General features: G+C 45.5%; 1 protein-coding gene across 3 annotated transcripts in view; it reads left to right on the top strand.

Moving 5' to 3' along the window:
- Nucleotides 1-22,931, top strand: part of ATRN (attractin) — a 152,856-nt gene that overhangs the window by 103,767 nt on the left and 26,158 nt on the right. For all 3 annotated transcript variants that reach the window (XM_027660483.1, XM_027660482.1, XM_027660484.1), the window contains exons 25-26: nt 2,245-2,306; nt 14,466-14,544. In XM_027660483.1, the coding sequence (XP_027516284.1) occupies nt 2,245-2,306; nt 14,466-14,544 (141 nt within the window). The remainder of the gene's footprint in view (nt 1-2,244; nt 2,307-14,465; nt 14,545-22,931) is intronic.

Here is a 22,931-nt window from a genome sequence, read left to right on the forward strand (position 1 = left end):
TTTTTCCCTTTTTTCCTTTTTTCCCTTTTTTCCTTTTTTCTCTTCTATCCTCTTTTTTCCCCTTTTTTTCCTTTTTCCCCTTTTTTCCCTTTTTCCCTTTTTTCCTTTTTTTCTTTTTTCCTTTTTTCCTTTTTTCCCTTTTCCCCTTTTTATTTCCTTTTTTCCTTCATTTCCTTTTTTGCCTCTTTTTTCTTTCATTTTCTTTTCCCTTTTTTCTTTTTTTCCCTTTTTCCTTTTTTCCTTTCCTTTTTTCCCCTTTTCCCTTTTTCTTTTTTTTTTATTTTTGTTTTTTCTCCCTTTTTTTTTTTCCTTTTTTCTTTTTTTTTTCTTTTTTTTTTTGTGAGGTGTTTTTGTCATTTTTTTCCTGGGTTTTTTGTGGGTTTTGATTGGTTGGTTTAGTTTGTGGTTTTTTTGTGGTTTTGCCTTTTTGTTTGTTTGTTTTGTTTTTGTTTGTTTGTTTAATTTTATTTTGGGTTTTTTTGTTGTTGTTTTTTTTCTGTTTTGTTTTCTTTGTTCCCTGCAATTATATTATCAAAAAAATGAGAAACCCTTCTCTGGTAACACTCTCATTAATTTTTCATAGAATCTCTACAATTTTAAAATTAACAAATACTTGTTTCTTCTTCTTATGGGAGCAAGTTTTGATTTCCACCTTGGTCCTGCTGATCATCCACAGAGAACTGGCCCGTTGATGAGTCCTTTATCCTTTTAATTTTCCATCTCTCCAAAAGGATTTTTAAATTTAAGCTGTTTCTGCACAAAAAAGGGCTTTATTTCGAGATGCATCTTTTTCATCCTACTTGTTCTCAGAAATAACAAGAGTTATTATTTTTATCCTGGCTTTGTATTTTGGGCTGTGATATTTTAGTGAGGACAATCTTTGCCTTAAAGACAATTCCAGAGGAGTTTTGCACAGATTAAACCACTGACCATGCACTGATTTTTTTTTTTAACTGAAAAGCGAAATAACACTCAGTGTCTTTTTATAATCAGAAAAGTATTGGGAAGAACATTATAAAGGAAAAAAAAAATCAGCAAGAAACTGTGTTTTCTTGTCTTCTGGAGGCAGGAATATTGAGGTCAGAGCATCTGGTGTGCAGGTTTGGAGTTCACTTTCCAGCCCCACAGTGGTTGTGCCCTGCAAGGGAATTTTCAACTTTGGAGTATTTCAATATATTTAATTAAAAAAACCTCTTTGGGGCAGCTTCTCTACCAAGTTACAATCGATATTTAAAGTGAATATGACCATAAAAAGTGTTCCAGAGTGACAGAAATCTAATCATTGTCTCGTTTTGTGTATATTCCTGATTTTTGGGATGTGGCTGTTGCTGGGAGGAGGGATTTGTGTTCATGTTCACGATGCCAGAAATTCTGTTTATCAAGGTAAAAAAACCCAACAAGTGACGCTGGAAGTGAATTTGACCTCCCTGAAAAGCTTTTGTCGGTGCAGATTTCCCTTGAATCCCCGAAATAAATGCTGTTACTTCCCGAAAGAGTTAAATATCCTGTCCTGGTGTGAGATTGATAGTCAGAGGAAATAGGAGGTACCTGGAAAGAACTTCTGATCCCGAATATTGCCAAGCTGCCTTTCCCTCCGCTTTGTTATCCTTCCCCAGGCTCCCTAATCTTTCCCCTTTGCCTCCAACCACCTCCCAGTTTCCTGTTTGCCTCTTCCCCTCTGGTTTTCCTCCCGAATATTCCGGGTTTTTCCCTGCCCCGTGCCGTGGGAGCTCGGGGAAGGATGAATGCCATCGCCGTGTTCACGGTGGCCATTCTCTTCTGTGTCTCGTGCCTCTTTGCAGCTCTGGGTGTAAGTTCCTTATCCAAGGGAGGATTTTTGGCTCTCTGGAATGTTGCTGGAAGGGTAAATGTTGAATTTTCAGAGTTGCTGTGTGGGCAATAATTAAAGGTTTTCACTTTTAATTAAGATTATTCGCAGCTCCGCCGCCTAATTTTTCGAACTGATGTTTTCTCCAGAGAATTTTCCTTGGAACATTACTGGGAGAATGTTGCTTGTCCAGCTTCATTTTTGGGATATATGTTTTCAAAACAATGTAAATTTATTATTTGTTTTTCCCTCAGAATATTTCAGTTCTTTTTCAAAAACCGTTCAAAAAAAAAAAAAAAAGGTGAATTGACTTAACCGAAGATACATTTTATTGTAAAATTTTATCCTTTTTAACATCTTGAAATAGGAGTTTTCTTTTCAGTGAGTAACAGAGAACATTTGCTTTTCTCTTGCAGATTGCATTCTCACAGCACAGCAACTTTATGGACCTGGTGCAGTTCTTTGTGACATTTTTCAGGTACTTTTCGTTTAAGACACTTAAAATGTTTCTTTGGGTTTTGATTTTCAGTGTTTGGTTTGGTTTTTACCTTAAGCATCCTGCTGCAGCACAGCCTAAAAAAAATGGGAATATCTGCTTTATTTGAAGCATTTAATTAGGAAATAGGAGAAGGAAATTAATCTTTGTCCTGGGCGTGCAGGGAAAGGGGATTTTGGGGCTGGGAGAGGCTTTTGGAAGGGGAGAAGTTCCTTTTCAAATGGTTTGGAAAACACTCTGTGACTTCCCCCATGGAAGAGCTGACGTGTGATGTGCTGCAGATATTCACACCTTGTCCCACACCCACCAGGAATTAAGGATGTGGTTTTTGCAGGGAGTTATCCTGGAGTAAATTCCTCCTCTTTCGGTGCCACCTTTGGATTTCAAACCGATCCCATAAATATGTCAAGTTAAACACAACCACGTGTTACAGCACAAAAGGAGCCAAATCCTTCTGTCCTTCAGGCACTGCTTGAAGTTCTTGTCTGGGTGGGAAGTACCCTGAGGATTCCCTTGGACCTGGAACCAACAGGAGCCATTTCAATATTTGTTTTCCATCCTCCAAAAGCTCCAGCCCTGACAATGCCTCCCAAAGCACAGCAGGTGCTCTTTTCAAGGCCTCCAACCCAACGTGTCAGCTCTGTTTTGGGAGCTGTTAATCCTCCAGGAGTACAAACCAACCCTTGATGGATGAGGAGCCCTTCAGGAGGGATATCCATGGAGTGAACACCACTCCAGGTCTTACAACCTGCTCCCGAGTAGGGGTTGTTATGCCTGGTGTAAAATGAGCAGTGGGAATAATCCCTCACTTCAGATTTCATGCTAAATTTAATTAAAGCAAGGAGCTCCAGATGGGTCCTTCACACAAGTGGTTCATATCATTTTTTTTTTACTTTTTTTTTTTCATATGGAGCTTCCAGAGAGTGGAATCTGCTTTAGTGCACTCCCTGGGAACAGCAGGTTGGAGCCACCACCTTCCTGCTGTTTGTAAGCAGTGAGTGGTTACTCCTGGCACACACACTGGGTGTTTGTTTTGCTCAATTCAGCACAGTCATCTTCCCTAAAAAATCTTTGTGGCAGCATAATTAGTTATAAGGAGATCATAATCAATTATAATCAACAATCAGGATTATTGATTATAAGGAAAATAGGGAAGCAGTTGATTCCTTAGTTCCTTTTTAATGCCATAAAATCAACCTGCAGTTAAAACTGCCCTTTAGTTCTGTACAGACCCAGATCCAGCTGAGGGTTTAAACTCCTCCACAGGAGTGATTCCTCCAAATCCATTATTGGAAAAGAATCCCAGAGCAACTGCTCCATCCCTGGAAGTGTTCAAGGCCAGGTTGCAGCAACCTGGTCTAGTGGAGGGTGTTCCATGGCAGGGAGGTTGAACTGGATGGGCTTTAAGGTCCTTCCCAACCCAAACCATTCCATGATTCCCTGACTTCAGCACTGAAACATCTCCACAGCTCTTAAAGACTCCTGCAGTGCCTGCTTCTTTGTAAAGTTAAGCAGGATCTCAGAGAGGTTTGTTTGGCCTCTCTCATCCCAAATCACTTCCTCCACGTTTCCTCTAAATATCCAAACCTGACATTATTGCTCTCTAACAGCCTGACCCTTTTTCTGCAAACACAAATCGTTCAGACAAGCATTTTAATGGCTCTTTTATTTCCCTTTTCCAGAGGGATTGGATTTTGCAGTAAAAACCCAATGTTCCCCTGTTAACTCAAAAGCACATTTAGTTAAAGAACCACAGAATACCTCGAGTTTGGAGGGATCCACGAGGATCAGCAGGTGCAGCTCCCTGCTCCTCCCAGGAACGTGCATTATCCAGGATTGGGGATCTGAGACCTTCAGCTTTCCCTTTCTTTCAGCACTGTCCACACCCCCTGGAAACAGTATTTCTCTCCAGGCCCAGCTGACATTTGGATTAGATGGATTTTCACTCATCCCACATTTGAATGATGGACTAGAAAAATTTTTCCATGTGTTTGTCTTGGGACTCACAGAATCCCAGACTGGTTTGGGTTGGAAAGGTCCTTAAAGACCATCTCATTCCACCCCCTGCCATGGCCAGGGACACCTTCCACTAGCCCAGGTTGCTCCATCCCTGGAAGTGTTCAAAGCCAGGTTAGAGCAACCTGGGCTAGTGGAAGCTGTCCCTGCCCTTTGCAGGGGGTAGAACTGGATGGGCTTTAAGGTCCCCTCCAACCTAAATCATTCCATGATTCCAATCCTAGTCTGAAGCAGGGGATAAGGACATTATGCATCTCAGTGAGCACATACAGCTGAATATATATTGAAAATACATGTCCAAAAGTTGGGCAGGTTGAAGAGTTTTCCCTCTCTCCATCACTGGATCTCCTTGAGAACGAATGTTACGATATTATTTAACCTCCTAACAAGGCAGAGGATTAAGACCATGTGGATTTGGGAGAAGACAATTTATTGGTGTTTTCCAGTTAAGCATTTTATAATGCATTAAACATTCTACGTTCTTTAACTGCTCCTAAGCTGCTCTCCCAGTGCTTTATTTTCCAGTCCCTGTAACTCCCTAATTAACCGGTGCTGGAACAGTGGGATTCATCTCGCTGGGTTGAGGGGGAAACTATTGAAATGTTTGTGTTTTTAATGCTCTGGGCCACATTTCATAATTACAGTTGGATCCAAGGCAGACCATAAATAAGTAATATCTGAGAGCCCCCTGTGCTGTTAACGAGAGAGACTTGGCTGGGAATTTGCTCGCGAAGCAGAGGCAAGAAAAATGCTTTGTGAGAACAGTTGGTGACTCCAGCAGCAAACTCAAAACCTGGGATGTGTATCAGTTCTGTGTTATGGACACAGAAAGAGATGTTGTTCTGGAAAATGGGTGTTTAGAGGGACTTTCTGTTGGCACATTCGAGGGTATTGTTTCATTTTACTGTTCTCCAGGGAATGCAGGAATTGCCCAGAGAAGCTGTGGCTGCCCCATCCCCAGAGGTGTCCAAGGCCAGGGACACTTGGAATGGGCTTGGAGCAACCTGTGATAGTGGAAGATGTCCCTGCCCATGGCAGGGGGTGGAATGAGATGATCTTGAAGGTGCTTTCCAACCCAAACCATTCTGGGATTCGATGGTTCGTGGAGTGGTTTCTGGTGGCCCCAAGGACATGGAAAGCAAGTCCAGAGGAGGCCACAAAGTTGATAAGGGGGGTAGAGCATCTTCCCTATGGAGACAGGCTGGGAGAGTTGGGACTGTTAGCCTGGAGAGGAGAAGGTTCTGTGGAGACCTCACAGCACCTTCCAGTGTCTGAAGCCGGAGAGAGACTGTTCCTCAGGAACTGTAGTGACAGGAGAAGGGGGAGCAGCTTCAGACTGAAAGAGGGGAAATGTAGGTTGGATATATGGAAGGAATTCCTGGCTGTGAGGGTGGGGAAGCCCTGTCCCAGGGGCCTCAGAGAAGCTGTGGCTGCCCCTGGATCCCTGGAAGTGTCCCAGGCCAGGTTGGACAGGGCTTGGAGCAACGTGGTCTAGTGGAAGGTGTCCCTGCCCATGGCAGGGGGTGGCACTGGATTGTCTTTAAAGTCCTTCCAACCCAAACCATCCTGTGATTCTGTGAATCAGTGAAATCTTTCTGAGCTGGGGATCTTGTGGCACATTTCCATCTTCTCCAGCTGGTTGTGACCCCATCCTGACCCTGCTGTGCTACCTGGAGAACCCGAGAGGGAAACGGGAGGTTGGGATTTTTGGTTTCATTCCTGACATTTGGGATGATTTAGGTCAAGCCAGTCCTTCCAGCAGGCAAGGATTGCCAAACTCCAGCACTGCTGGGTTCATGGAATATCCCAGGCACTGGCTGGGCTGCCTGTGAGGCACACAGTGTGGAAAAGCAGGAACCTGGCCCTGCATTCCAACAGCACCAGGATGCAGGATTTGATTTCCATTTTATTTAGGAGCTACCTCCTGTGGGCACAGGGTTGTGTCTCATTTAACTGCTGTTGGACTCTGGGAGCACCTTCTGGAGTTGGAATTCAGCACCAAGCCAGGCTTTGGTTCCCTTTATTTTGTCCCACATCAACATTATATTTGAAACTAAGAAAATGTCAGTGGATAAAGGTTGGGCAGGACGGTGCCGTTCCGGGGTCGTTAATATTCCCTTCTAATTGGGGCCGCAGGAGAAATGATGTTCCAGCCATTGGTAACCTTTGCAAAGCTAATGAATTGCAAGCAAACTGGCCTTTGTTTCCTCCTCTCTGCTCCTCATAACACAGCTCCTTAATTTACACATTGTGCAGTTGAGTTTCAGCCTGGTTTGAGCTGTTTTGGGAATTCCTAGTCAACGTTTTTATTCCTATTTGTGCCCCCTCGTCTTCCAAAAAATCTGTGTCTGCCCCCACACCCCCCTATAGTTGGTATTTCTCACCTTCACATACAGAAGATGTGAAAATATTTGTGGTCTTCTAAACACATATTGCTGTTTGGAAGACCGTAAATTCCCTCCTTCTTCCCAGAGAAGCTGTGGCTGCCCCTGGATCCCTGGAAGTGTCCAAGACCAGGTTGGATGGGGCTTGGAGCAACCTGAGCTAGTGGAAGGTGTCCCTGCCCGTGGCAGGGGGTGGAATTAGATGGTCTTTAAGGTCCCTTCCAACCCAAACCATTCCATAATTCCATGATCCAGCAGTGACTCTCTCCTGTCCCATCAGATCCCATCAAACCTCACGTGCCTCTATGAAAGATCTGAATATCAAATGGTGTAATTTGATGCCAATAAATGAGCTTTTTCCTCAGAAAAACTTCACCAGGAGCAGTATTTCTTCCATACAGGACTCAGGCAGATGATTTTATGTGCTGTATATTGTTTTTCCCAGCTGTAAGTATTTTCCCAGTGTTTTCAATAAGTGGAAATGGCCTGTTGCAATAATTCAAATCTGGAGTTATGCTGCAGATAGTTTATTTGCTCCTGGTGCTTATTAAATAATTTTTTTACTGCAGCACAAATGGCATTACTAAATATGTGCCTAAAATACAGTCTGAGTCCCTTCCTTTTTTTTTTTTTTTTTTTGAGGGAAAGGGAAGCTTGGGAATATCTTTACATTATTCCTACCAAAATGAAGAAGTTGAAAACTTCAGCATCCACAACTCCCTTCTTTCCATGTTCTCTTTCCTTTGTTCTCAGTAATCCTAGAATAGAATCATGGAATTGTTAAGGTTGGAAAGGCCCTCTGAGATTGAGTCCAACCATCGCTCGTTTGGGTGCTTTTTTTCTTTCCCTTTTTATTAACATCATCATTTACCATTATTATTGTATTTTACCCTGTTTCCAATTATTAAACTCATCTCAGCCTACTTTTGATTCTCCTCCCCGTTCCACTGTGGTGAGGGTTGAGCAAGTGGCTGAGCTGGGCTTAATTTCCAGCTGGGCTTAAACCACTTGTGCTCCAGACCCTTCCCCAGCTCAGTTGCCCTTCTCTGCCACGACCAAAGTTGGTTGTGGCTTCTTGAACCACCTTCTTAATGCCCAGAAGGTCATTAATCCCTCTCTGTGGCCTTCAGGCAGGTGTTTGGCAAAGCCCAACCATGCAAACCACGTGCAGTTGTTCCAATTATTCCAAGTTTTAATGCATCAGCTACTTTAAAATGTGTCCTGCAGCTCTCCAGCATATTAAAATTTGCTTGTAAACAGCACTTAAACAGCTTCCAGTTCATCAAAATCATTTGGGCTGTGTTTGTAGCCATCATGACAGTGCTTTCTGACATTATTATTAAGTGACCTGGATATGTTAAAGCACATTAGCAGGGAGGCTGCTGTACATTTGGGGGTTTAAAGCTGCCATTTTTTACAGGCAGTTCTGATGTTGATAAACATTGCAGGAGAGTTTAATAATTGGGCCTTAATACACCAGATGGATTTTTCTCCTCTCCTCGTGTAGAATCCATCACAGCAAAGCACTGATGGAGTTTTCCAGACCTTTAAAAACGAGAGTGTGGACTTGTTTGAGAAGCTTTAAGGATACCTGGAGTGGGGAGAAGATCCTCTTTGCTGGGAAAAGGAGATTAAAGTCCAGAATAAAACCAGACAGGGGGTTTAAATGCAAATTTTTGTGTCAGGGGTGGGAAAACCTCGTGGTATAACGAGCACTGAAGGCTCAGCAAGGAAAGTTTAATGCATTTGTTGAGGCCAATTGAGGGGAGATTATTTATTATTACATTGCTCATTCGTTGTACTTAAATAATTTAATGAATAATTAAGGATGACTTAATGAAGTCATTTCGCAAATAGGATATTGTCCATAAAATGTAAATGTATCTCTTCCCTACACTGCAATATTTATGCTGTGTAAGGGATTTTTATAACTGTGTGAGCCAATGGAAGCTCCATTTCATGGATTTGTGGGATAGTTTGGGTTGGGAGGGACCTTAAAGACCATCTTGTTCCACCCCCTGCCATGGGCAGGGACACCTTTCACTAGCCTAGGTTGCTCCAACCTGGCCTCGGACACTTCCAGGGATCCAGGAGCAGCCACAGCTTCTCTGCCCAACTTGTGCCAGGGCCTCCCCACCCTCACAGAGAAGAATTTTTTCCTCATATCCCATCTAACCTGCCCTCTGGCATTTTGAAGCCACTGCCCCTTGTCCTGTCTCTCCAGGCCCTTGGAAATAGTCACTCTCCATCTTTTCTGAGGGCTCCCTTCAGGTCCTGGAAGGCCACCATTAGGTTACCCCAAAGCTTCTCTTTTCCAGACCAAACAATCCCAATCTCTCAGCCTTTCCTCACGGCAGAGCTGCTCCATCCCTCTGGTCATCCAGTCATCAGCCTCCTCTGGATCTGTCCCAACAGATTGAACCAGACCCAAATGGAGTCATGTTGAAACGTCCTTGGGTTGAAAACCTCTCCAGGGGGATGAGGTGGGTCTCAGTGGCTCTCGATGCCTCTTTTTCCTTCCACTCTGGTTTCACACCTGAGTTTGCTGATCTCCTTTTTTTTCTGTTGGAAAAATTGAACTGTTTTCAAACTGGACTCGGCACTGTGGGAAAAGTGGAAATCCAAATAGCTGATAGAAGCATGGGATGGTTTGGTTGGAAGGGACACTGAAGCTCATCTCATTCAGCCCTCTGCCATGAGCAGGGACACCTTCCACTAGACCAGTTGCTCCAAGCCCCGTCCAACCTGGCCTTGGACACTTCCAGGGATCCAAGGGCAGCCACAGCTTCTCTGGGCAACCTGTGCCAGGGCCTCCCCACCCTCACACCCAACAATTCCTTTCCAATATCCCATCTAGCCCTGCCCTCTGGCAGTGGGAGGCCATTCCCCCTTTTCCTGTCCCTCCATCCCTTGTCCCCAGTCCCTCTCCAGCTCTCCTGGAGCCCCCTTTAGTCCCTGGAAGAGGTTCTCAGGTCTCCTTGGAAGCATTTGAGATGGGGGAGCTGTAGAGGGAAGTCTTGGATGATCACTGGATTTGGGGGATGAAGGGGGCTCTTGGCAGTCCATTATTTTTTGAGGGGAAAGAAAGAGAAGGAGAGGGCAAAGCAAGTCCTAGGGAAGGTTTGTGTCTAAAACCATTTGTGAATGGGTGGATTTTTCATGGCTGGCAGAGGGATCTCTGAGGCTGCTCAGGAGAAGGCAGGGCAGGGGATGGAGGTGGACCACGCTCTCACTCCAGATCATTTTCCAACACGGCTCTCTCTCCACGCAGCTGTTTTTTTCCTCTGGTTCCATCGTAACACAGTTGCTTTCCAAGAGGAAGTATGGGGGAAAAAAAGCTTCTTTAAAGCTACTGATACTCACATCAGGCCTTTTAAACTTATTTCAGGACGGTTTAGGCTGAGTAAACCTAACAGATAGATCTTGTCTTGGCTCTACCCCCGGGGCCTTTCCAGCAGGTGATGGACTGCAGCAGGCACTGCCTTTTATTTCTCCACCAGTGCTTCCAGGGGGTGTTAGTGCAGGGGGGAAATGGATTTCCTGAGTGGTTTTATGGCTTTTGTGGGTATTTGCTGCCTCCTTGTGACAGTACAAAGACGTGTGGTGCTGTTCCTGTGAAACACAGGGCACTGCGGGGAGCGTTTTAGGAGGAGTTTTTATTGGTCTTTAATTGTTAACCCCTCTCTGTGTTTTCCTCAGAATGTCTTGGCTGTGGTACCAGAAAGGAGGCAGGAAAGGGAAACCCCTGGAAGGCTCTGGCACGCCCAGACTTGTGCAGTGTTGCATTTTGGAAAGGGGATTTCTTGTAGGGATAAAGTTCCTCTTAGTTCTCCACTCTGGCTTTTTTCCCTGAGGGAGTAAATCACATGGAGACACTGTGTGGATGTGGCACTTGGGGACATGGGGCAGTGGTGGCCTTGGCAGTGCTGGGGAATGGTTGGACTGGCTGATCTCAGAGGGCTTTTCCAACCTAAAGGATTCCATGGTACTGATGAAACACTCCCCCTTTCTCCTCTGCCCTTGGGACTTCCATCTCCTTTCCCCAAATAAAGGTGTATCGAGGACTCAGACGTGGAAAAGCCACAGGAGCTGCCAGTGAGCAGCACCAAATTCACAGAATCATGGGATGGTTTGGGTTGGAAGGGACCTTAAAGGCCATATATTCCAACTCCCTGCCATGGGCAGGGACACCTTCCACTAGAACAGGTTGCTCCAAGCCCCGTCCAACCTGGCCTTGGACACTTCCAGGGATCCAGGGGCAGCCACAGCTTCTCTGCCCAACCTGGGACAGGGCTTCCCCACCCTCCCAGCCAGGAATTCCTTCCCAATATCCCATCTAACTCTGCCCTCTGGCAGTGGGAAGCCATTGCCTGTGTCCTGTCCCTCCATCCCTTGTCCCCAGTCCCTCTCCAGCTCTCCTGGTGCTCCTGTAGGTTCTGAAAGCTTTCCCTGAAACCTTCTCTCCTCCAGGCTGAACGCCCCAGCTCTCTCATTAGCAGTTCTTCAGTTAATTTTACATTAGTGCCACAAATATTATGTCCACTATTAGGAATTATTTGAGTTTGGAGAGAGGTTTGTCCCATCCCCCTTGTGGCAAATAATTTGGCTTCTATTTCCCTAAAATCCCAGCAAGTTCCAACACAAGTAGGAGGATTTATGCTGTGACAAATTATCTGTAAATCTGATTATTGCAGCTAAACAAGAGGTGTTACTTCAGTTGGTTTCTTGCTGGATTCAACAAGAAAAGAAATTTCTGCAGAATTTCGCCCTGGGTTGGTGATAGTGATTTTCCTTGGTGAGATGTGAAATTCAAATTGATTTTAATGAGTTCAGAGCATTTGTAGATCGAAGAATGGAGCCTTAAATGACTTTATTGTTGCACTTAAATGCTTAAGGTGAACTTAGGTCTTAGTAGACTGAGAGGTAGCTGGACCCATTTTTGTCCCAAACTGTTCTCTTGAAGTTTAATCTCAAGTTTAAATGCTTTATCCTGAGGTGAATCTTCTCTGTGGAGTCAGGAGGTGAAGGCAGTTGCCTGGCAGGGCTTGGCTTTGGCACCTGTCCTGGGCACTCCTGCGGATGTTTTGGATGTGTTTGTTTGCTGTGGTTCAATTAAATGCAGAGCCAGGAACACTTTTCCCTCCACTGCCTTGGAAGTTTGTATTTCTGCCCTCCATTTGTATAACAACATTAAATTCTTATTGAAAACAAAGCAGAGCCAAGATATTGAGCTCGTGTCTGAGCTGGGCTGGGTTTGCAGGGATACATTTTGGATTTTTTGCTCTTCAGGGAGCATTTAGGTTTCTTGAAGGAAAAGAGACCTTAAAAGAAGAAAAAAAACTTCACAAAGCCATGAAGTGTGGTGGCTGTGGGAAGCTAGTGGAAATGTGACTCTCTATCCCTGGATGTGTCCAAGGCCAGGTTGGATGGGGTTTGGAGCAACCTGGGCTAGTGGAAGGTGTCCCTGGCCATGGCAGGGGGTGGAATGAGATGGTCTTTAAGGACCTTTCCAAGCCAAACCATTCTGGGATTCTGTGAGTCCCAAGACAAACACATGGAAAAATTTTTCTAGTCCATCATTTAAGTGTGGGATGAGTGAAAATCCATCTAATCCAAATGTCAGCTGGGCCTGGAGAGAAATACTGTTTCCAGGGGGTGTGGACAGTGCTGAAAGAAAGGGAAAGCTGAAGGTCTCAGATCCCCAATCCTGGATAATTCACGTTCCTGGGAGGAGCAGGGAGCTGCACCTGCTGATCCTCGTGGATCCTTCCAAACTCGAGGTATTCTGTGGTTCTTTAACTAAATGTGCTTTTGAGTTAACAGGGTAACATTGGGTTTTTACTGCAAAATCCAATCCCTCTGGAAAAGGGAAATAAAAGAGCCATTAAAATGCTTGTCTGAACAATTTGTGTTTGCAGAAAAAGGGTCAGGCTGTTAGAGAGCAATAATGTCAGGTTTGGATATTTAGAGGAAACGTGGAGGAAGTGATTTGGGATGAGAGAGGCCAAACAAACCTCTGTGAGAGATCCTGCTTAACTTTACAAAGAAGCAGGCACTGCAGGAGTCTTTAAGAGCTGTGGAGATGTTTCAGTGCTGAAGTCAGGGAATCGTGGAATGGTTTGGGTTGGGAAGGACCTTAAAACCCACCCAGTTCAACCTCCCTGCCATGGAACACCCTCCACTAGCCCAGGTTGCTGCAACCTGGCCTGGGACACTTCCAGGGATCCAGGGGCAGCCACAGCTTCTCTGGGCAACCTGGGCCGGGGCCATAAAAGTGCCAATTTTTTAATATAATACGTTATATGATAGTAAAACATATTTCTGCCCATATCAAAGGCTGAAAAATAGAAGTAGTTGCCAACTGGCTGCCCCTTGGGAGTTCAGTGCCTGATCCACAGAGTTTCCATTATATGGAATTATGGACAGTGATCTGTCATCAGGAACAGGCTCTTCCTCTTTTCCATCTCAGGGAATGGTCACTTCTGTCTGACCTGGCTTTTATTGGTAAAAGTCATGGAATCACAGAATCATTAAGGTTGGAAAAGCCCTCTGAGATCATAGAGTCCAACCATTCCCCAGCACTGCCAAGGCCACCACTGCCCCATGTCCCCAAGTGCCACATCCACAGGGATTTGAAATCCCTCCAGGAATGGAGACTCCACCCCTGCCCTGGGCAGCTGTGCCAGGGCTGGACAACCCTTTTGGTGAATAAATTTTCCCAATATCCAACCTAAACCTCCCCTGGCACAGCTGGAGGCCGTTCCCTCTCCCCGTGTCCCTTGTTCCCTGGCAGCAGAGCCCGTTTCCCCCCCGGCTCCTCCCTCCTGTCAGGAAGTTGTGGAGAGTGAGAACATCTTTGTGGTGCTTTGCAAAGTCTCTCCTCAAGAGAAACCCCTGTTCAAGCATCCAGATATCAGTGTTAATCCTGCAGTGTGGAGGAAATAAGTCTGTTCTGGTTAATCTTCCTTTAAATGGAAATTTAAACTGTCTTTAAATACATACTGGAACATGGGAAGGAGGTTTGGAGATGTTTTTTCTTAGGAGAGGCTTCCACTGGGATTTGGATTTTAATCTTTGCTTGTGTGCCTTGAAGTTGCTCATTAGGTATTCAGTGTGATAAGATCATAACTGTCAATAAAGTCAGCTTTTATTATTATTATAACTGCTTTTTTGTTAAACTGCTTCCTTGCATTTCCCCCAGAAGTTGATAAATCCATTCATCCTTTTTTTTCCTCCCCTCTTTTGTTTGAAAAAAACCAACATAGATTTGGGGGAATCAAGAAATGCCTGTGGTTCTGCACCAGCCTGTTTGAAAGAATTCAACTACTCTGCACTTTATCTTATTTTTTGTCATTTGGAAAAGAAATAGTGATCGATTTTTCTCTGCTGCTTTCAAGGCTTTTCTTTTGGGGGTTTATCCTCTCACTTTAAATATCACCAGGGAGAGGCAACAGTGGCTTTTCCAATCTGATTAAATCTCACTGTTGAGATTTCCTGGGGAAAACTGGGGAATGTCATACAAGGAAGTCAAACAGGGAACTTTGAAATAGGAGTTTTCCCTGGAAATAGCTGTGTCATTCCTCCCTGGATGTCAGGAGTGCTGGATCATCTCCCATCAATACACCCCTGATATTACGTGAACTTTTCATCCCATTTCTTTATTTCCTGCAGTTTTTCAGCCGCTGTAAAATCACAGAGGAGAAAAATAAAAACATCCCTCTCTTTTTCTTTCCTTTTCCAGTTGTTTCCTGTCCTTGCTCCTGGTGGCAGCTGTGGTTTGGAAGATTAAGCAGAGCTGTTGGGCATCACGACGGAGAGAGGTTGGAATTCCAAATGCTGCTCCTTTAATGCCATTGTTATAGTTGTTCTCTCTTACATTTATTCACATGTGCATCCCATTAACCTTCAGCTAAGGCAGAGCTCCACTAATCTATAACTGCTGCTCTTTGGGGCTCTGGTGTATTTTTGATTATGCTTTTGGTGACAAATGATGTTATTTCAGTGTCCTGACGCTGCAGTTTCTGTGAAGCTCCGAAAAAGAAATTAGGGGTGAATGTCCTGAATTCCCAGAACTTGTGTTTTTAGACAGCATAAATACAAACCCACATAAATCAGGAGATTCTTTATGTCTGTTTCAAGAGAGGAAACAGAAAATAGGAAGATTTGCTCCAAAATAAAGGAGTCAAATCCCCTTTCTCGAATTAAATCTGATTGAAATATTTCATGGGATTGGGGTTTTTTCCCCCTGAAACATTGGGAGCATAAGAAAAAGGTGGGAGAAGCCCCCCAGGATTTGGAAAAAGCTGTAGTTTCCTACTTAAAAAGGCAAATTTTAGAGCCCAAAGCTTTCTCCTCTTCACCTGCCCACGGTGCAGATCAGACTTGTCGTGTTTGCAGCATGCAAAAAAAAATTGTTCTCTGCACCCTCCAAAATCTGGCTGCTCCTTTTTTATCCCTAGTTTATTGTTTTCACCACCTTTTTTCCTTGCTTTTCAGTTCCTGTTCCACCCAAAGCACTCGGGGTGACCAAATTTGGGTGGCAAATGTGTTGTGACACAGAGTGTGCCCTGATTTCTCGTTTTTAAGCTTAAATCTCTTAAGAGCCGTGTTCTTAGAGAAGCACAAGGCAGAAAGCTCCACATTCCTGGGAGTTTCTTTTGCTCTTCCAAGTGCTAAAACCACGGAAGGAGAGCCCTGTCTAATGTACAGATATATCAGAGGTTGGGCTGGGCTGCACCTGGAATTATTTTTAGGAGTTTTGTGTGGTGTTAATCTGGTTATTTCTGTGCAAAACGAGAGAAGCCAGAAGTGACTTGAGTGAGTCCATGTGCACTTCCTATATATAATTGTCTGTATAAGGCCAGATTCCCTAAGGAATGAGGTGGGATTTTGGGGTGAAATCTGCCCATTCCCATAGTTTTTCCTCCCAGCTGTCCTGCTGGCATGAAGCCCTTGGCAGCTACAGCCACCCAGCCACTGTCCTGTGCTTTATTTCCACGTGGAAGTTGATGGAGAGGATTTGGGGGATTAATTTTTACGGCTCTGGAATTCTTTGCAAGTGCCTGTTTTCCTGCAGATCTTCCCAGCTCCGTGGCTGGTTGTGCTTTGCAAGTGCAGTGGGGTGAATAATGTGAATTTATTCCATCTGAGGGTCTTCTCTCTGGGAATAAAGCAGGATGATGATGTCTGATGACTCTTCTCCCCCTTTTCTGCTTCACGTGGTTTTTGCTCTCACCAGTGAACTCGCTGCATAATAAAATCATTGCTTTTCCAACAGATAACCCTTAATCTTAGAAATAATGGAAGTCTTTGAGCTTTGCTGTATTCTCTGAAGGGAGATAAATTTTTACTGGGGTGGCTGTTTTTTTTTTTTTCCTGCTCACTTTCTTGGCAGGAAACTAAGCTGGAGTCAGCATAACATTCCCTGTGGCTCCCGGGGTTAAATGTTATCTAGGAATGTATGAGGAATATAGACTGAGGAGTAAATACCACTTAAAGTATTTGAGCAGTGGCCTGAGTGAGAGATGTCTCTATAAATTAAGTTACTTACAGCGTGATGCACGTTTTAAGGGGGGGAAAAAAGGCAACATATTGGCACGTTTAAGTCTAAATTCAATTTCCATGTGTGACTGTTTGACAGGCAGTTCATCAGGGTGGTGTTTTCCAGGCACATTCCTGTGTTTTGCTGTTGTTTATCTTGCTCTTTCTTTTTATCTCCTGCCTCTGTCTTGTAGTTCATAGATCTCTGCTGTTCCTGTCCTCTCCTCTTAGAAATACTTGTAAATCTTGAGGCAAGAGTTTTAAATCTTTGCTGGGCCATAATTAAATATATTAATAAAGGCTGTCTCCAGAAATAAAAGTCCACCCAAAAATTCCTTGACTTTTTGTTGTTATCTAACATTATTTTAGAGCTTGCAGGGTTAGGTTTTATTGACACAGATCTTCAGTAAAGCCAAGCAAAGCTCTCTTGAGTAGTTAATGATTAATTAATGGGATTCCCCATCCCTGGAAGTGTTCAGGGTCAGGTTGGATGGAGCTTGGAGCAACCTGGTCTAGTGGAAATTGTCCCTGCCCATGGCAGGATTTTGGAATGAGATGGTCTTGGATGCTCTGGAGCCAGGCTGGGAGAGCTGGGGGGGTTCCCCTGGAGAAGAGAAGGCTCCAGGGAGAGCTGAGAGCCCCTTACAGGGCCTAAAGGGGCTCCAGGAGAGTTGGAGAGGCACTGGGGACAAGAGATGGAGGGACAGGACAGGGAATGGCTTCCCACTGGCAGAGAGCAGGATTAGATGGGATATTGAGAAGGAATTGTTGGCTGTGAGGATGGGGAGGCCCTGTCCCAGATTGGGCAGAGAAGCTGTGGCTGCCCCTGGATCCCTGGAAGTGTCCAAGGCCAGGTTGGAGCAACCTGGGCTAGTGGAAGGTGTCCTTGCCCAGGGGGTGGAACTGGATGGTCTTTAAGGTCCTTTCCCACCCAAACCATTCCATGATTCTGTGAAAAGCTGCAACCCTGGATGAAGGTCTTACTGTGCTTTGAGCTGTATTTTTAGCAGCAGTCATGTTACAATCTCCTGTCTTCCTTGGGCTGTGCTGTCATAACTCTGTGCTTGTTGTCTAATCTTAACCCAGAACTGAGTAAAATATGATGCAATCTGCAGGTAATTCCCAACTATCCATCAGCTTTACTTCCAAAGGGAGCACTGCAAGTGCCCGACTCCTTATCGCGAGAAGCTGATTGCTGAGGCTTAACCTGAGATAAGAATAGGGCAGAAAAGGGACTGTGCTGAAAGGTTTAGGAGTCAAAATTATTCAGGCAGGATTGCTTGGCTCTGCAGAGGGACCTGGACAAGCTGAAGAGTTGGGCTGATTCCAGCGGGATGAGGTTCAACCAGGCCAAGGGCCGGGTCCTGCACTTTGGCCACAACAACCCCCGGCAGCTCCAGGCTGGGCCAGAGGGGCTGGAGAGCAGCCAGGCAGGAAGGGAGCTGGGAGTGGGGATGGACAGGGAGCTGAACAGGAGCCAGAGTGTGCCCAGGTGGCCAAGAAGGCCAATGGATCCTGGCCTGGATCAGGAACAGTGTGACCAACAGGTCCAAGGAAGTGATTCTTTGCCTGGACTCAGCACTGGTGAGGCCACCCCTGGAGTGCTGTGTCCAGTTCTGGGCCCTCAGCTCAGGAAGGACATTGAGGGGCTGGAGCAGGTGCAGAGGAGAGCAACGAGGCTGGGGAAGGGACTGGAGCACAATTCCCATGAGGAGAGGCTGAGGGAGCTGGGGCTGTTCAGCCTGGAGAAGAGGAGGCTCAGGGGAGACCTCCTCACTCTCTGCAACTCCCTGACAGGAGGGGGGAGCCAGGGAGGGTTGGTCTCTTTTCCCAGGCAACCATCAGCAAGACAAGAGGGCTCGGTCTAAAGCTGTTCCAGGGGAGGTTTAGGTTGGAGATTAGAAAGAATTTCTTTGCAGAGAGGGTGCTCAGCCATTGGAATGGGCTGCCCAGGGAAGTGGTGGATTCTCCATCCCTGGAGGTGTTTAGGATGAGACTGGATGTGGCATCAGTGCCATGGGCTGGGAACCACAGCGGGGTTGGATCAAGGGTTGGACTTGATGATGTCGGAGGTCCCTTCCAACCCAGCTGATTCTATGATTCTATGATTCTATGTGCTGGGAGAAGTCCTAGAGGAAGCTTGGAGAAACTGTGCTTGATGTGGTGGGTTAATGGAACCAGAGCAGCAGTATTTGATTGGAATCAAATCTGCATTCCTTCCTTCCTGCTCCAAATGCAGGATCTCCATCAGGATTTTGTCAAATATGTAAGATTCTCCTGACTTCTTATATATAATATGAATAGAAATATATATAAAAATATAAAATAAAATACAATATATATAATCCTGACTTTTTTCCTTTTCTGTGCCTCATCTCATCCACTCCAACCAGCCTGTGCAGCTGCTCCTCAGCCTCCTGCCCAAAGGGTGTGTTGGGTGTGCAAACCTGGTGTAGCCAAGGTGTAGGAAAATGAGTTTGGAGCACTGAGTAAAAAAGTTCAGAGTGTAAACCTTGACCTGGAGTCAAATTGGGAACGATTTGTGTCCTATCAGACATGGGGGAGATGGGATTGTGAGTCGGGTGTTTATTCCCTTACCAGTGAGCACCACGTTTAAGTACCTTCTGACATCTTAAAGAGGGAAAATGGGGATAAAAAGGCAGCTTTTATAGGATCAGGTGAATGACAGTAGGAAATGGGGATAGGAAAACTTTCTGTCTTGTCTCTGTAAGATGACATTTTAAAGGTATCAAGGTGGTAATAGAGAATAAATCACCGAGTACGAGGGTGGCATTAGAAATTTAAAGTGCTCCTCTGCTGCTGGGAATTTTCTGTCCTGTTGTTCTATTTTAGAATCCAAGTTGTCTTCTCTTCACCCTCAGTCTGCTTTTTCTCCTGGAGCAAGGAATAGCTCCTCTTAACTGCCAACAAAGGGAGCTCGGGTGGATCACTCCCCATGCCCTTTTCAGGGTGGGGTGGGAGCATCAACACCAAGCAGGAACAGAGATAACTCACTTTGGGTGTCCAGACCTCAATTTCACCTTTAACATCCATAAAATTGTCTATATTTTGCCTCCTTTCTTGCCAAGACTCTCCAGGACTGAGCGTTTTTACTCTGCCAACTTATTCAGGAGGGGGTTTGTGTATTGATTTCCTGCAGGGATTATCCTTCCCCTTCCTGACCTCGTTGCTGAAACCTTTTTTTTCCTTCCCAAGTGTGTTCAAAATGCCTCTATTTTCCCTGGCATCCTCCTCTGTAGCATGGAATACCAACCAGGAAGGCAGATTTCCATGGTTTTCCCAGCAGAGATGTTCCAAGGGATGTGTGCTGTGTATTATTTAGTGCCCTGCCTTCATTTTCTTCCCCTTCCTGCTCTCACCTGGTAGTATTTCTTTCATATCTTCTCTCTTAGACTGTGATTTAGGGCATCCTTGGTCGAAGAAAAGGCTTCAAATTGGGGAATATTTTCAAACTGTAACTGTGAGTCAGGATTTCCATCATTGTTTAAAGTCTCCATTGGTGTTTTGGACCAGGATCTGCTCCAGAGGATCTGGTATCAGCTTTTTGCAGGAATATTAAAAGGTCAGGCAGGAAATAGCCCTAAATTCGGGTAGTCCCAGGTTCTTTGGAGGGTTTACTGGTGTGTTCTCCAAGCTCCCAGCAGTCATTTGCCACACAGACCTTCCTGTGTGGTGTCTGTCAGTGAGAAGAAAATATTTTCTTGGTTTTGGGGTGGTTTGTAGAGAAAACACGAATTGGGGGAGTGGAGAAATCACAGCAAGAGGGTGAGTGAGGAGGTTGAGTCACGTTGTTGGTTCCCAGTTCTCTCATTAGAGTGGAAAACATAAGTCTGAGTATGTATTTTTAACCAGTTAAAGTGGATTTCTTTCACAGAATTCCCAGGAAAACAGACTGAAATTAAGGAGCTGTGGTGATTTAATAACTCCATGCAAATTCCTCTCCCCTGTGTTTGGAGGCAGAGTAGTAAAATAAGAGCACAGTGTTACTCTCAGGTGTAACCTGGGGTGTTGCAGATGGTGGAGAACAAAACTGCAAGATGAATTTGTTATCTGGAAGATCAGCAAGTTTAAAGCATCCCAAATTCCTCATGTAATCCCAGGAAGGACATGCTGAGAGTTGATGATGCCAGTCAGTGGCTGCAGAAAGGACTTGTAGAAGATTCCTGGTGGGATGACGATCTTCTGAAGGATCAGCCAAAAACATCAACAGGGTGTCCCTGCCCATGGAGGGGGTTGGGAATTTTTTAGGTCCCTTCCAACCCAAACCAGTCGAGTTCCGTTGTTGGTTCCCAGTTCTCTGATTAGAGTGGAAAACAGAAGTCTGGGTGTGTATTTTTTAAGCAGTTAAGGTGGATTTCCTTCCCAGAATTCCCAGGACAGCAGACTGAAATTAAGGAGCTGTGGTGATTTAATAACTCCATGCAAATTCCTCTTTCCTGTGTTTGGAGGCAGAGTAGTAAAGATCCCTGGTGGGATGAAGATCTTCTGAAGGATCAGCCAAAAACATCAGCAGGGTGTCTCTGCCCGTGGAGGGGGTTGGAATTATGTGATGTTTGGGTCCTTTCCAACCCCAGCCATTCTGTGGCACCCAAGTGGGGGTAAAAAAATCCAAAGCTGGTTTGGTTTTCTCCTCTTTTAAATGGCAAGAGCAGCAACACCAATTATTTAGGTTTTTTAGGGATGTGGCTGAGAATTGCAGAGCTTTGGGAAGGACCTTTTCTAGGTCAGTGCTGTGGTGCAGTTCTGGGCTGAGCAGGAGGTCGCATCGAATAATCGGAACTTTCCGCTCTCCCTGAATTTAAAATCCATGAATGGGAACCATCTCACAGTGCCAGGAGGCTTTTTCCAGCATCCAAACGCCGCCTGTGCTCTGCAGGGATCCATGTGATCCATGTGGCCTTGGTCTCCAACCACAGGGAACCGTAGCAGAAATCAGAGGTGCCCTGAAGAGGAAAAACATCCCAAAATGTTGATGTTGACGGGAAGTTCCGGCTCAGGGGGGAATTGGGGGCCTGGTTTTGGCTGAACGTGGTGCTGTCACTTCAGGCTCATCTCGGGGTGAACTTGAACGTGACCAGTTCCAGCTGAGCAGTGGGAGGTTGATCCTCTCTGTGCAGGACTGGAAAACACGGACACGGCGTTGGGAGCCAACCGGGCTCTTCCCACGGAGCCTTCAGAGGGGTTGGCATTAGGGAATGAAGTTGGGTTTATATCCCAGAAAAGAAGTGATGGGAACTTGACTGAAGATGAAGCTGGAGTATCAAACTAGATGAAGCTGAATTATCTCCCTTGGGATACCAACCCCTTGGATCCAACCCTTTCCTGGTTCAAACCAGATGATCTTTACAGGGCCTTTAAAAGGTCCTTGTAAGGGATCTTAAAGGGACCTTTTAAGGTTCCTTCTAACCCAAAACATTCTATGATTCTGGCAGTTCATGAAGGGGACCTACAAGAGAGCTGGAGAGGGACTTTGGACAAGGGATGGAGGGACAGGACAAGGGGTAATGGCTTCCCACTGAGGGCAGGGTTAGGTCAGATATTGAGAAGGAATTCCTGGCTGTGAGGATGGGGAGGCCCTGTCCCAGGTTGGGCAGAGAAGCTGTGGCTGCCCCTGGATCCCTGGAAGTGTCCAAGGCCAGGTTGGATGGGACTTGGAGCAACCTGGGCTAGTGGAAGGTGTCCCTGCCCACGGCAGGGGGTGGAACTGGATGGTCATTACAATCTCTTCCCACCCAAACCATTCCATGATTCCATGATTGTATCAAGTCCAGCTCTAGGCAAGTTCAACCTGGTTTTACAGAGCCCACAACTGCATTGTACTGATCTCTTTACCCTCGTGAGCAGTGACAGGACCCAGGGAATGGCTGGAGCTGTGCCAGGGCAGGCTCAGGTTGGATCTCAGGAAAAGGTTCTTCCCCCAGAGGGTGGTTGGGCACTGCCCAGGCTCCCCAGGGCAGTGGGCACAGCCCTGAGGCTGCCAGAGCTCCAGGAGGGTTTGGACAATGCTCTGAGGGACAGGGTGGGATTGTTGGGGTGTCTGTGCAGGGCTGAGGGTTGGACTGGATGATCCTTGTGGGTCCCTTCCAGCTCATGATATTCCATGATTTCTGTATAAAGCTGTTCTCGTTTCAGACTCAGGTGTCTCCCTGATGACAGGGATCAGCAGCACAGGTACCCAATTTAGCTATTTGGAAAAATCAGGGAGAGAAGGAGTGTTGTGTAATTATCCCCAGAAGAGCTCAGCTCAATCAAAGGTGCATCGTGCCACTGTGTAATTATCAGCTATTGATGCACAGCTTAATCTGCATGGACTGGATCCTTCTGGTCTTTTAAAAAGAAACCATCTTATTCTTGTTATTAAAGGTCAGGTTTTCAGTGCCCTCCTACTGGGCATGATTATGGATGAATAACTTACTTACCTTAATCAGCCCTGAATTAAATATCTTCCATCATTTCAGCATGAGGCGACTTCCCAGCAGCTTTGCTTTCTGCTTTGTTGTAGTTCTGAAGTGTGGAAATGCCTGTTGAGAAGCATTTGAACGTTAATTCTCCCCTCCCTCTCCCTTTCAAGGCAGCCTGCAAAGTCAGTCACCAAACTAATTAGCTGACATTAATATGTTCACTGCTCGAGGGGCTTTAAAAACTT

Source organism: Corapipo altera, unplaced genomic scaffold, assembly GCF_003945725.1.
Source record: "Corapipo altera isolate COAL_440 unplaced genomic scaffold, ASM394572v1 295, whole genome shotgun sequence".
NCBI lineage: Eukaryota > Metazoa > Chordata > Aves > Passeriformes > Pipridae > Corapipo > Corapipo altera.